Source organism: Natrix helvetica (assembly GCF_964273705.1).
Source record: "Natrix helvetica genome assembly, chromosome: 1".
Taxonomy (NCBI): Eukaryota; Metazoa; Chordata; class Lepidosauria; order Squamata; family Natricidae; genus Natrix; species Natrix helvetica.
This window is the reverse complement of record NC_138548.1, coordinates 175394239-175409258: the sequence shown is the minus strand read 5'-3', so window position 1 is coordinate 175409258 and position 15020 is coordinate 175394239. Positions and strand designations below refer to the sequence as shown.

The 15020-nt window shown below is 38.1% G+C and overlaps 1 protein-coding gene across 2 annotated transcripts in view; it reads left to right on the top strand.

Moving 5' to 3' along the window:
- Positions 1–1394: 1394 nt before the first annotated feature.
- STAT4 (signal transducer and activator of transcription 4) overlaps positions 1395–15020 on the top strand; it is a 38329-nt gene continuing 24703 nt past the window's right edge. For both annotated transcript variants that reach the window (XM_081934995.1, XM_081934994.1), the window contains exons 1-7: positions 1395–1550; positions 6346–6474; positions 8115–8259; positions 10698–10796; positions 11247–11339; positions 12518–12596; positions 14335–14420. In XM_081934995.1, coding sequence (XP_081791121.1) covers positions 6347–6474; positions 8115–8259; positions 10698–10796; positions 11247–11339; positions 12518–12596; positions 14335–14420 — 630 coding nt within the window. In that variant the 5' untranslated portion in view covers positions 1395–1550; position 6346. The remainder of the gene's footprint in view (positions 1551–6345; positions 6475–8114; positions 8260–10697; positions 10797–11246; positions 11340–12517; positions 12597–14334; positions 14421–15020) is intronic.

The window sequence follows — 15020 nt, the reverse complement described above, 5'->3', positions numbered from 1 at the left end:
CTGTAGGGAACAAACATTCTGCTTTTGAACCCAGGAATGTAGAAAAATAGGGAATGAAAACTTTAAGCACTGTTCTTCCAGAGTCAGTCCTACCATGTAGTTGCAGGGAGTTAATCTTAGGCTGCAGATATGCTGTGACAGAGAGTTTGCTGATGAAGTCTTGACATACCAACATCTTGTGCACGCAGTCAACTTACAACAGTTCATTTAGTGACCATTCAAAGTTACAACGGCCCTGAAAAATGTCACTTACAACCATTTTTCAGAGTTACAACCTTTGCAGCATCCCCATGATTCTGTGATCAAAATTCAGACGCTTGGCAACTGACAACAGTTGCAGTGCCCCAGGATCATGTATATTTATTTGTATTTGTTTGTTTGTTTGTTTGTTCTGTCATGGCTATGTAGTGTATATTGGAGGTGATGGTGACCCTTTGAGAGCTGTATGCGGTGAAATTTCATTTTAATATATGCCAATTAGTGTACATTCAAAATGACAATAAGACTATTCTGTTCTATTCTTACCTTTTGTGACCTTCTGACGAGCAAAGTCAATGGGGAAACCATATTCACTTAACAACCCGGTTACTAAGCTATCAACTGCAGTGATTCACTTAGCAACTGTGGCAAGAAAAGTGGTAAAATGGGGGCAAAAATCACTTCACCAATGTCTTACTTAACAACAGAAATTCTGGGCTCAACTTGGTTGTAAGCCAAGGACTACCTACCTGTACTTTATATCTGGTGCAGAAAGTTCAATCCATTGAGCTACTCTGGCTAGGCAGGGAAAGGGCTATTTATCATTTGGTTTCCTGCTTGTCTTGACAGTTTCCAAAAAAAGCCCCAGAGAGAGAAGGTCCTTTAGGTTATCAGCCGAATATTTTCCCCTCACCCTGTAGCCACAGCAAGTCTCTAGTCACCCCGGGGAAGGGAGGACTTCTCACTGCGGTGAGCTACAATTTTCACAGCACACTTGAACCCAAAGAAACACTTCGCACCTCTTTTAGCAATCGCACGAGGGAATAACTTAGGGAAGGGAGGAGCAAGTTTTGAACGGCAATGAGACTTTCTCCTAGGTCAGTTTAGGTCAGTCAGCGCGTTGTGGCTTCGAAAAGACCCAGGCGCCGAGCGTGCGTGCGTGCAGGCGCGCGAAGAAAGCGAGGCAAGGGAAGGGGGCGTGGGGGGGGGAGAAGAACCCCAGAAACTCCAGCGGAAGTAAAGCTGCAAAGCAGCAGAGACTTCGGCAAAGGCCCGAGGAAAGGGGAGGGGGGAAACTCCGCTCTTTTCTCCCTCCTCGTGCGCTCTCATCCGCCCCCTCCTTCCCTCACGCTTTCTCCCCGGGTGACGTTGCCCGCAGGAAAGTTCCCCGAATCAAGAGCGCGCGCCCACTTTCAAGGAGGGACCGAAGCTTCTGCGGGTGGCGTCGCTTCGCACCTGGGAGCCGCAAAGGAGCCAAAGGGGGCCGGGAAGAGCGCGGACCGGAGGCTTTCTACCCATCCCTTGGGGAGCGCGCAACCTGGCGCAGTCGGTGCAGCCGAGCGAATTCCCAGGTAAAGCAGAGGAGGCGGGAGGGCGCGCGCGTGCGTGCGTGTGTATGTGTGTGAGATCTGGCATTAGCAGAGGCGGCATCCCGGGATGGAAGCCAAACCAAGCGCACGGCTGGAAGGAATCGGCGTACGTTCGGTTTTTCCCCTTGTCTGAGCACTGCAAAACCCACACAGTAAAATCAGCCTTCTGCCGAGACTGGGCTTTAATATTCCGCGAGATAATTTATTCTGCCCTGGACCGTTTTTAATCTCCCGTTTTCTAAAACCAGCGAAAGGGAGTTCGCGGTGCAATCCTACACGTGGTTCAGAAATAATTATACCACGTTTATTTTTTTAGTTAAGTTGGGAGTACTTCTTGGGAATAACACTTAAGGACAGTTGGTAAGACCTCTAGCGATTTTTAGATCTCCCACCATCTATAGTTAGTCTGTCTGTCTATCTATCTATCTATCTATCTATCTATCTATCTATCTATCTATCAATCATCTATCTATCTATCGTATCTATCTATCATCTATCTACCTACCTACCTACCTACCATCCATCCATCCATCCATCCATCCATCTATCTATCATCTATCTATATTTTATTTAATTTGTCAAACATGTACGAGATAACAGTTATAAGTATATACATAGACATGAATACAGGAAATTGGTACAAATAAATGAGGACAATAGGACAGGGATGGTAGGCATGCTGGTACCCTTATACATGCCCCCTTACAGACTTCTTAGGAAAGGGGTGAGATACACACTAGACAGTTTAAGGTTAAAGTTATGGGGGTATGAGGATGAGTTTAGCTCATGCTAGGGCTAAGAGTTGCCAGATCTAGTGTGATACCATTAGAGGATAGAATGGCAGTGGGCCTGAATTGGAAGGATTCTTATGGGTTATCTTTTAAGACCTGTTAAGAGGATGATTTAATGGATTCCTGCATTTAGCTAAGGTTGGACCTTAGGAATCCATTAAATGCAGGAATCCATTAAATCATACCCTTAACAGGGCTATCTACTGTAATCTTTTTTCTAAAACTTTCAGTAAGAGGTCCCAAAGGTGCTTTTTTCAAGAGGCAACTGGACTTTCTGGTTTTTCTTTGAAGATGTTTCGCTTCTCATCCAGAACTGAAGAAACTTCTTGGATAAGAAGTGAAACACCTTCAAAGAAAAACCAGAAAGTCCAGTTGCCTCTTGAAAAAAGCACCTTTGGGACAACCATGACTGACAATCTCCATAGACTTTCAGTAAACACTATTCTGGACCTATTGCTGAACAGCTCTTCCTATCAAGAAGTTTCTCCTAATCTTCAGTCTTCTTTTTCATTTATTTCATTTAATTAATACTTTTTAGTAACTTACCATTTACTTTTAGAATATAACAAATGGTATCTTCTTTCCACATCTCATTTTCAATCTTTATTTAAGTCATTGGCTCTACTTTTCACAAAGCTATATTCAGTCTACGAGTTCTTCCTCCGGAAGAAAAACAATTAAGATAAAATTAGGAATAAATCTCTATTACCTGTTGATATATGTTTTTTGTTTAGGCTTTGTGATGTTTTCAGAGGCAAGATGGTCTACTCTGGGAAGCTAATCCATCCAAAATGCCTTTCTAATGACTTTTGGAAATGTCTTCTGTGCCATTTGTTCTATTGAAACCTTAGTCAAAGTTAGGAAGTAAGATGGCTAAAGTCATAGAGTTGAAAAAGTTGGGATGAATATAATCAAATTGATATTCGAGTCTGTTCAGTGAAGTGGTAAAAAGTTTGTGTCTTTACCCCAGGGTTACCACAGCGATTATTCCATGCAAGCTAGCAGTACAGGTCTGTGCTTAGCATCTTGTTATGGCCAGTTTCTAAAATCTGCATTTCCATTTTGACTTGGATGCTACTATTAGAACAATATTAGGAGGTATACGTTTAGCTCTTGCTTGTCCACTTAAATTGGATGAATTTTAGCTTGTGCATCTTGAGTGGTTTTGGAGATAAGATGTCAGATACATGTGCGTTTGACTCTTGTTCATCCTATTTAATGAGAGTACCTAATAGTGGACAAACTGAGTAGACTCTCATTGCAGAAAGAGGTGGTTTCTGCATGATAGAATCTGGGATAGAACTGTTGTTTGAACAAATCCATTATTGTAGTATTCCATTCACTCTCAAAAATTCCACTTATAGTCTATAGTTTAGATTCTCTGTCATCTAGGTCATGGTTATCCCAAAGGTGCTTTTTCAAGATGCAACTAGACTTTCTGGTTTTTCTTTGAAGACATTTCACTTCTCATCCAGCACTGAAGAAGCTTCTTGGGTGAGAAGTGAAATGTCTTCAAAGAAAAACCATTGGTCACTGTATCACCAAATTTCATTGAATACCCCATGCAAACCTCCCTCCTCCCACTGTAAATCTGATTCCTATTGTCCCGTAGCCTCTTGAAAAAGCACCTTTGGGATTCCACTTATAGATGCAGTTCTTACATACTTTGTGGCTTCTCTGTTCAAATTATGTTTTAATTACAGCATACCTGAATTACTTCAATGTTCTGTACATAAAGCTGACTTTGAAGAATATTTGATAACTCCCAAATCCAGGCCACCGGGAGCATATCAATCTTCTGTTTGAAAAAGCTGCATTGGCATCCAATTTATTAACAGAAAAAAACTCAAACTGTGGGTTATTGCATTATAGACAATGAACGTTTTTGACCCAGGGCATTTGAACAGCAGTCATGTGCTATACCAACCTGCCATTTAAATCATTATCATGCTATTTTAAGTCATCTTGGGAAAACCCGTCTCAGTCATTCTTAACATCCATTCCCACTCTTTGGGAATCAAAGAGTGGGTTTTTCCTCAGCTGCATCTAATCACAGCACAAATAATCTCTTTTTTTCATGCCATGTCCTCACGATGTTGCCTTCATGTCACTCCTAGCCAATACCAGAGGAGGCTTAAAACCATCCTTTGCTGTTCCAGTTTTAAAGTAGCATTTCCCCTCTTTTCCCAACACAGTTTTGACCATGGAGATAGATTGACAGACCTCATCAGTCATCTGGTTGCTGGTGTGTTGAGGGTTATGATCTGTCCAGCTGTTCCATTGTTAATGGAGTGATTTTACCTTTAAGCAGGGAACAAGTCATGGCAGGTTTCCTGAGCGTGAAATCTGATACAGTTCACTGATCATCCAGTCAGTGCCACAATCTGGTGATCCCTGGACGTCAGATCATCCAGCTACTTTACTGCCCCTCCTGTTCCTAAGTTGGCCAGTGGGTACCAGAATGATCTGACACCCAGGACTCATTGTGGCAGGAGAAAAGTGGGGAGAGAACCACTTTTTCACTGCCAGGTCATTGTTTCACCAAATTTCATTGAATGCCCCATGCAAATCTCTCTCCTCCACTGTAAACCCGAATCCTATTGTATGTTTGTCATCTGTTCAACCAGACTGTATTTACATGTGGAATTTTTTGTGTAAAAAAGGCCAAGAACAGCTGAGGGACAGGGGGAGGCATACACTGTAATGGAAATCCATTCATTTAGAAAATGTACTAAACTAAATGTAAACTAAACTAAATGTAGTAAATGTGTGACATGGTTAATTTATTTGTTAGGATTTTATTCCCTAACAAATTTATTCACCTTTATTTTTTGTGACACCCAGACAGTGTGCATAACTAGTGTTCCTGCCTCCTATTTATGCCCACAATGACAATCCTGTGACATTGTGTTGTGTTGAGAGAGTGAGTGAGTGATGGACTAAATAGTCCATGATGGATTAAACTGTAGTCCTCGCTGTAGGCAAGGGGGGGGGGAGTGAGGGAAATTAATTGACAGCTATTGTGCACAGAATAAGGTTGATGAACCAAAATACAAGGATAATAAACAATGTCAGCTGGATTTCGTTAACATTCTGACTAGTAACAAGTATTGTTTTTCAATCCTAAATATGGGATTTCAGCAACAGAACTCCAGTGTGTGCTTCAGAAACATTTTATGCAGTGTTCTCTATTTTTCTACTGTTGATGCTTCAGGAATTGTATACTACTGTTTTTTTCTTCAGGACAAAGAAAGCATAACTTCCAGCCTGCACCGAGTTTTGAAATATTTGAATAATACACACAGATATAAAACAAAGTTTGCAGAATGATAAAGTAGCAACAGCAATAGCACAGACTTATATACCTCTTCATAGTGCTTTACAGCACTCTCTTAAGTGGTTTACGGAGTCAGCATACCGCCCCCAACTGTCTGGGTCCTCATTTTGCTGACCTTGGAATGATGGAAGGCTCAGTCAACCTCAAGCCGATTAGGATTGAACTCCTGGCAGTCAGCAGAATTAGCCTGCAATACTGCTTTCTAAGCATCATGCACCACAATAAAGTAATTAAAGTAGAGATTTTAAGCAGGAACAATGGACTGTTACTGTCTGTAAGACTAGCAGGAATTATACCCATAACATTTACAGTGCCAAAATTGCACAATTTATGAAATTATTTTGGCAATTAATAAGTTTCTTAAAGTGGTAGACAATGTTAACTCAACAATATAACTTCCTTAATACAAAAAAAAACCAAAACCCTGGGATAAAATATAAAAAAGCCCTTCAAGCTTTCATATATTATTTATCTCTAACCAGCAAGTTTCATTTGCCTGGAAAAGGAGAATGGATTTTAAGTCCTCTCTGAGTTTTGTTAGCTGGCAATTTTGCGAACCATACTGACCAGCCATTCTGGAAATTGCAATCCAACATATTTGAAAGATCTCATCTTTCTTGTCCCAAAAAACAAGCCTATTTCTTTTTAGCATGTCGCAGTGGAATCAAGTGCAGCAGTTGGAACCCTGTTTTTTAGAGCAAATAGACCAGATTTACGACGACATCTTTCCCATGGAAATTCGACATCTTTTAGCACAGTGGATCGAAAGCCAGGACTGGTAAGTTTGGACAATTTTTCTTTTCTCTTCTGCCTTGAATATTAGGGGACTGCTGAATAAGCAGATATAGATCGCATTATATTTACTGTTGTACACAAGTGTTTCCAGGGGTGGGATCCTACCGGTTTAACAACCAGTTTGTTGAGCGCGCTCCTGATATGCCTGATACTTGCTATGCGCATGTGCGCAGTCCACAGGAAAACAGCTAAGGCACAGCTATTCACTCTGCCACACCTATCAGCTGGGCTAAAAAACAAGGAAATATAGGTGAGTATAGCCCAGGGGCGGTGGGGGCAGGCCCACCTGAAGGTTGGAGCGAACCTGTTCGCTCACAGCTGATCTTCAGAGCTACCGGTTCTCCCGAAACAGTAGAATCCCACCCCTGAGTGTTTCTCAACTTTGGCCACTTCACGATGTGTGGACTTCAACTCCCAGAATTCCTTTGTCAGAATTCCACAACTTGATGGTTGGGAATTCTGGGAGCTGAGATCCACACATCTTCAAGCTGCCAAGTTTGAGAAACACTGTTGTATAGCTTCCTGGGCAGAACATATCCTCTTCTTGGGAATATTGTTACTTTATTATCCAAGTAAAAATAAAATATTGTTGCTTTGCATCACAATCTGTGGCTGTACAGGTTTGACCAGCATTAAACCAGTAAACATTCAATAGAGATAACAAATAATTCAAAACCTACAGAATTAATAATATTATAATTTTACAAAATTTCATAATCAGTAAGCCTACTCCATCAAGCATAATTTGGAAAGTATATAGTGAAATATGACCATATCTTTATGAATTAATGTTTTCTCTCTTTGTATATTTTTGTTATTGTTATAGCCATTTTGTTACCTACAAAAACCGCTCAGGGAATATATATATATTATTGGAATAATGCCATTCTATTATGTTTATTTGATACTGAAAGATACATGGAAATAAACATGTCAAACTATAAAATATTTTGTTTTATAATATCCACTGTGAGGATTCTTTTTAGAGGAAGCGTATGGTAATTCTTTTTGTAAATACATTTGTATCCAGATTCAAAATTCTAAATAGTACATATCAGCAATTGTTAATTAAGTCCAATGATTAATTTGAAATTAGTTATCTGTCCTTTCTTCACATCTACACAGACAGAAGACAGTATATTGATAATATTTTCACATTTATGGTTAGATGTTAATTTACATAAGTAGTTTATCAGTTTTCCATTTGAATTTTAGAACTACATACAATAACATTTAATTGAAAAGGTAAAAGTATACTTACATACTGACTATATGTACAAATATGCAAATATTATATCTTTAAATACACATGTGCTGTTTTAAAACTGAAGATAACTCTTTTTAAAAACTAAACTGAGAATTTTATTAGATCTTTTAATCCTTTATTTGCCTACATAATTTTATTTTATTTTAATTTATAATGTTATTATTATAATAATATTCTGTATATAATTTATATTATATACAGAATATTTTCTTGAGATAAAAATAGAATCTGTATAACCAATTTGTAGGCCTCCCATTTAGAGCCTCCCATTTAATATTTTTCTTGAACAAATGATTTTGAAAACATTACTATTTTTGATATATGTACTTTGTTCTTATCTATTTCCTTTTGCAAAGGGAGTCTGCATATAGCAATGAGTCTACAGCAGCTATGCTGTTGCATAACTTATTCATAAAACTGGATGAGCATTTAGAACGTGTTTCTCAGGAGAAGAATCTCCTTTTGATACATAACCTAAAGAAAGTCAGGAAAATTCTTCAGGTGAGTTTAAGAAAGAATCGCAAAGAAATCTCCTGCATCATTTATGGTATTAGTTCTGTTATATAAGGTTTAGTGTAAGGATATTTATACCAACCAGAGCTCGGGAATTATTGGATACATTGATTTTAAACATTTGATCAAACAACACACTGAATTTTAAACTCTTCTTTTTCAGCATGATGTTTGTAATCAAACATGGGTAGAAAAAGAAATCAGATAAATGGCAAAAAAGTACTCCAGAATATAGAAAGATACCAAGACAGAAATGTAAAAAAGCTATAATAGAGTCATTATGTCTTTGGGGAGGGGTGAAGGAAAAAGTGAGATTAACTCATTGTAATGCAAATTACGCATATTGTTTGATTTGCATTATTATGCAATAATGTCATTATGTGTGTGACATAATCATAGCATCTACTGAATGCTATGGGGGTAAAGCAATATTTAATAATAAGGCTACCTGTGTGTTTCAGTTTCAAAATAAGATTTACATTTTGAAATGTAAAGGAAGCTGCAAACATGCATACTTTCCGAAGCAAACTATGCAGTCTTCATTATTAATAGAGTATCTACCGTACATATCCATTATATAAACACTACAATGTGGTGCGTTGCAGTGTGAAATTGGAAGGAATGCTATGCCATAAGTGTCAGTGACCAAGTCAAAGCCTGATCAAAAGGAAGTAATAAATGATGATAGAATATTGAAAAAAGGGTGAGTTGTAGTATAGCCACAGAAATGTTAGAATATGGATGTGGTTTGTTTATGGAGTTGATATGAAACTTTTTTTTAATGTGTGTGAAGATTAACTTTGCCTGACAATTGGAAAAAGGCCTTTATTGTTCCCCTATACAAAGTTGCAGAAGATTTCAGAAAGATTGCAAAAACAAACACAGAACCTTACAGGAGTGATTTGTTCATTAACTGAGATGTTTGTTAGAATTCTAATCAAAAGGGTATGAGCAAAATTTGGGAACAGCAGTAGGGCTTTGTTATAGACAAAGGGTTGCAGAGATAAGATTTTTACTCAAATTATATATTCAGTTATGTGTGCATTTACATGATGTGCAAAATCATTTTTTCTCTGGTGTGTCTGAATCTTGTTCAGCATTATACTTCTCCATACGTTAGAGATGTAACTAAACCAAAAGCCATAAACCTTAATCTTAAATACACAAGGATAATTCAATCTGTTCTGCTGTGGATCAATAGCTGTTAGCCTTGATGGCAGCAGGTGTCAAGCTCAAAACCAAGAATAATACATGGTAAATCTTCCAAGCTGAGTTCTTTATTGTTTAACGCTTATAGACAAACTTTTGCTTGACAGATTTCATATACCGTTTCGTCTAAAGCATATGAACCATTAGAAAGGGGCTTCTTCATTCTCTCTGAACTGATTTTCTTCTTACTCCTCTGGAAGACACCCCCCCCCCTTTCCTGGAAATCAATCTCCTTACTACATTCCATTGGAGCTGGAGTGCCATTGGATGCCATCTGCTGGGGGACTAGAGGGCTTCCTTGTACGATTAGTTGGCCACTATGAGAACAAACTAATTGACTAGATGGATCAAGGGTCCAATCCAACAGGGCACCATCCATGTTCTTACATTAAGATACTAAGAGCCATGGTGGCACAGTGGTTAGAATGCAGTACTGCCGGCTACTTCTGCTGACTGCTGGCAGTTCAAATCTCACTGGCTCAAGGTTGATTCATCCTTCCATCCTTCCAAGGTTGGTAAAATGAGAACCCAGATTCTTGTGGGCAATATGTTGACTCTGTAAACCGCTTAGAGGGTGCTGTAAAGCACTGTGAAGCGGTATATAAGTCCAAGTGCTATTGCTATATTTTGTGCCTGTCAAAGACCTTTCTATTAGTCCAGTTCTGATATGGGAGAAATTGTAGAGTGGAAAGTTAGGAAAAGAGAGGATAAAAGAAAACATATACTGTATAAAGATTTAAAGAAAAGCCAGAAATCAACATTTCAATGATGCATACAACAATCACCCAAGTTCATTAGTAAAATGTCCCAGCTGTACTCCCTTAAAAGATTTAATATCTTGTGAGCTTCATTTAAGCATTTTTTATGAAAGACTAAGCGGGTAAGAAACTTACTGCAGAATGTGGATACAATAATGGTGAAAACTTCAGATATTGAATGTCTATCTACCTTTTGTTAGAGAACCAAATACAAGTTTGAGAGAAACAGCACAGACGAAATGGGGAAAATAAAGCGATAGAAAAGATTATGGATATGCAGAGAAATGTTACGATTCATAAAACTGACTTCATGTATGCAATCACATATATTGCATACATATCAAGAATGGATATGAATTTTCTGCAATGAGTCCATGGCATTTCTACTATATGTGGCTGATTTTTGCTATTAGGATATGAATTAGATCTTTCTTATGTTTCTTTAACTTTGTTTTTCAGGCAAAATATCAAAGTAACCCTCTACATATAGCACTGGTTATTTCAAACTGTTTAAGAGAAGAAAGAAGAGTATTGGCTTCAGCAAGTATGCCAGTTCAGGTAATTTTATGATAATGACCTAGAGGAGGAGGAGATAGATTTAATGTCCGTCAAATTTGCAAAGCTTTAATATACTAATAATAAGACCGGCTCAAGGTTCAGAGGAACATTGGTCCTAAATTCATTAAAATACTATTCAGTAGTCTTGGGTTTCTCAACATATCTTGATTTGCCATTGAACACTCATCATTTTTAAAACTTTCCTTTGGGCTGTTTTTAGATAAACAATTAATATACCTGTGGCAGTCCAATTTTCTCCATTTACCAAGAATATTTTTGTAAGTGATTCCCACATCTGTGTTTTGCCTTTGAAAAAGCTGAACTATTACCAAAGGTCAGTTGGCCTTATTGAATTTATTTACTCCGTCCCCTCTCACTAAAACTTGCCATTAAATAATCTGTGCTGTGGGATAGTATTAATAAACTGACCAGTCAAAATTCTTTTTCTAGGGACCACTAGAAAAGTCACTACAAAGCTACTTGGGTTCAGAAAGGCAAAGAAAAATCGAGCTCAAGGGTTCTGAAATTAAGAACAGTACACAGGTAAGTTGTTACAGTTTGTGTATTTAATATTTGATACATCAAGGATCTAATATATAAGTAAGTCCTTAACAATTGTTCAAAGTTACAACGGACACCCCCTCCCCAAAAAGGTGCTTACAACCCAGTTCTGCAATTCAGACAGCTGAACACACACCCTGCGGTCACCCACTTTCCAGCAAAAAAACAACCATAGGAATGCATTGACTCAACAAACAACCAATGGTTGTTTAACAACCATCTCAAAAAAGGTTGTAAAATCAGGTTCGTCATATGTGTGCCTCAGCTTATGACCATCATGATTTAGGAATGAAATTTGGTTCCATTACAGTTGTAAGTTGGGGATTAACTATAGTGGTACCATTTTTTTTATAGAATAAATAGAATAAATTTAATTTAATTTGTTATATGTATTAAGTATCATGATTTGAAATTAGATCCACATGTATGGAAAAATGAGATGATATATGATAGAAATTGGACTGTTGCCCTTTTTAAGGTACAGTACAAGTGAGACATACCTCATTTGAATGTCCCCATTCAGAGCTTTGACCTGAAAATATTGTTGTTAATGTATCAGGGGTAGAAGGTTTCTCTGCAACTATATCCCAGTACCTGAGAATGCTGTCCACTAATTCTGTTTCAACGATACTCTTGGGAGCTGGCAAATTAATCCAAGTATGGGAAGGCTTCTTTGGAATTATGAACCCCTGCAAAATCCTTTTAAATGCACAATATGCCCTCTTGAATTCAGTTGGTTGAAAAACCACATTGAACCTAGGGTGTGAGCTGTACTTTTTGATTAAACACAAAAAAGAAATTTAAGACTGCAGTTCTGTGCATGCTTATCTAAGCCTAAGCACCAGTGAACAAATTGGGGCTTGCTTCTGAATAGACATGCATGGATGCACTATATATCCACAGCATGTTACATTCAGTGTATACATTTACAGCGTTTTGCTGAATAAACTAAAATTGGTTGGCTGGGTAGAAATCAATCCACTTTTTGTTTCAGTATGATTTGTAATCCCAGCTACTTTTCCCACTAAGGAAGCAGATAGATACTGTAGCATTTCCATTTCATTTCAGCGAAACTAAAGCTTTTTAGGGAATGTCATTATTGTTTGCTATATGCTATAAACTAATAGATCAATTACTCAACGCATTTAATCTGAAAACAGCTGACAGAACAAGACGTCAAATATCTAGAAGACTTGCAAGAGGAGTTTGACTTCAGATTTAAAACTATGTGCAACATGGGTAAGCTTTCCCACACAATGCTATGAAGGGAAAATTGTGGCTTTCATTCTTGCATATTTGTAAAAATTGGCTGTTAGTTCTATACCTAGGGCTAGGCTATAGGTTTTCATCAAACACCCTCAGTCTTCTTTTTGGAATGTGGGGCAGGATTTCATTAAGACTCAGACTGCTATTGATACATGCTCCATGCAAAATAAATTCCAACATGCCTAACTTCTTAGCCTAATGTATTCTTTAGGCAACATGGCTACATCCAGCAAAATATTAGTCCAGCTAAGATTGTGCCCCTCTGCATTTTAACCTGGAGATAGGTATCCCTGAAATTAGTGGTATGTATTTATGTATGAAGATACTGTACATCTTCATGATCAGTTTAATCTTTAAGTCACACTGTGGCTGTAATATTTTGCATGAGTAATTCCCTTTTTTATTTAAATGAACTCTAGAAGGATACAGTCAGACCAACAGCGGAAAGAAGATTCTTTAATTAAATAATTTTTAATGGAATTCTTTATTTATGTATTTAACAGCAGTTATGTATTGCCCAAATATAAAAGATTCCAGGTTGTGGCTAGAAGAGAAAGTGTGAATTTGCAGCTGTAACAATCCTAAGCTTTTAAAAAAAAATTAAATAAAATGGCAGGAAAATACAGGGTTATTTAAGAGTTCCATGTAGTTTGTCTTTTACTGTGGATGGTTCAGTCCAACTAAAGAATGAATTGTTAATGATAAAACAGCAATAGGTTCATTTCTCTGAATCACCCCATTTAGAAGTAGAGATAAACTTTCCATATTTGCATACTCCAAAATACATACAGCCTAGACCGTGATGCACGGGTGCCTGAAGTGGCACATGGAGCCATGTTTCCTGGCACGCGCGGCGTCATCCATTCCTCTTCCAGGTTTTTGGCGTGCATGTGCACATGATGATCAGTTGGCCTTTGTGCGTCCAGCAGTGCCGGAAACTGGAAGAGGTGATCTTTCATTTTCCGGCGTGAGCATGTACTCCGGCCAGCTGATCGGCACGTGCTTATGCGCAGCAGTAACCGGAAGACTTGCTGGCTAGTGCGCCTGCAAAGAAGTTCATTTTACAGTGTGCACCTGCCCCCTGGGCAGCTCCTCTTCTGGGTCGCGTCCCAGTCAAGCATGCACACGAAGCGCTCCCTTTTCAGCTCTCAGTGCCAAAAATGTTCGTCATCACTGGCCTAGGAGAACCATAATAGGTTTTGTTCCTTCAGAAATTCAGCTATGGGAGAAAAAGGACTTTGGGCAGGAAGAAGTCCTTAACCATTTTCTTTTAAGGTCTTCTTGTTCAAAAATGTCCTTCTCCAACTTGGTTTTATTCATCACTGAGGAAAAGAGGCAGAGCTTTCAGACCAAATAACAGTTATTGGCTAGTTATTATTGGGGGGGGGGGAAGGCATTTAGTTTTAAAATCCAAAAAAACTAACTAAATATTCAGAATATTGGCAGGGTATTGATTTTGGTTAATGTTCACTCCTTTCTTAAAACAAACTTCGTCAAAGAAAGACATAATACATTAGATAGCACACCGGGATGTATTTATAAACTTACTGAGAGATACATGTTTATGTTTATCTAACATTAGTTGCAAGCAAAGTAAAAGTGTAATAGGAAAAAAAATGAAAACACGCTGCCTTAAAACTACTTGCACATGCTATTTTGATGGGTTTCCCCACTCTAATGCTTTGTACCTATTCTACATATCTCCTTTTAGAACAGTGTGACAAAAACAGTCCCGTCATGAAGCAGGAGATGTTGGTGTTGCAGGAAATGCTCAATACAATAGATTTCAAGAGAAAGGTTGGTTCAATTGTTTGTCATGTATATACTCTGCTGACTTAAGAACATTATGGAAAGTGTTTTTTCTATTTGCAGATTAAGAACTAATTCCATTTTTTTTTAAAAAAACCCAATACAACTAGTTCTTAAACCTGGGCCATGATTTTAAGAACTTCTTATTGGTTTTTCATTAATTTATCTCTGGGCGACCTCCAGTAAGAACCGAGAATGCTCAAATTACCTCATAGAGGAACAGGGTTGTAGGTTTTTGAAGGCTAGTGAGGTGAGAGATCTCTGGATTCAGTTAGTCTCTTGGCAATGTTTGTGGTGAATGGTCTGACTGGGCAGCACTTTCTGACTGGTTTATTTTTTTATGTAATTTTTTAAAAAGCCTCTCCATGTTCCTACTTGGGAATGGGGGGGTCACAAACAACTCTATGGAAGGCTTGTTTTTCTCCATATTGTGTCTCCTTTCAAAGCAGTTAAAGTTTATATTAAAGTTAAAGACACAGAAGCAATACTTAAAGAAGCAGCTTTGGTTTGTGGCCACTCGTGTACTCAGGTTGCTTTCTTGGAAGACAAATGGTTTCTTAAATTAACCACTGCTTTGATGCTGGATGG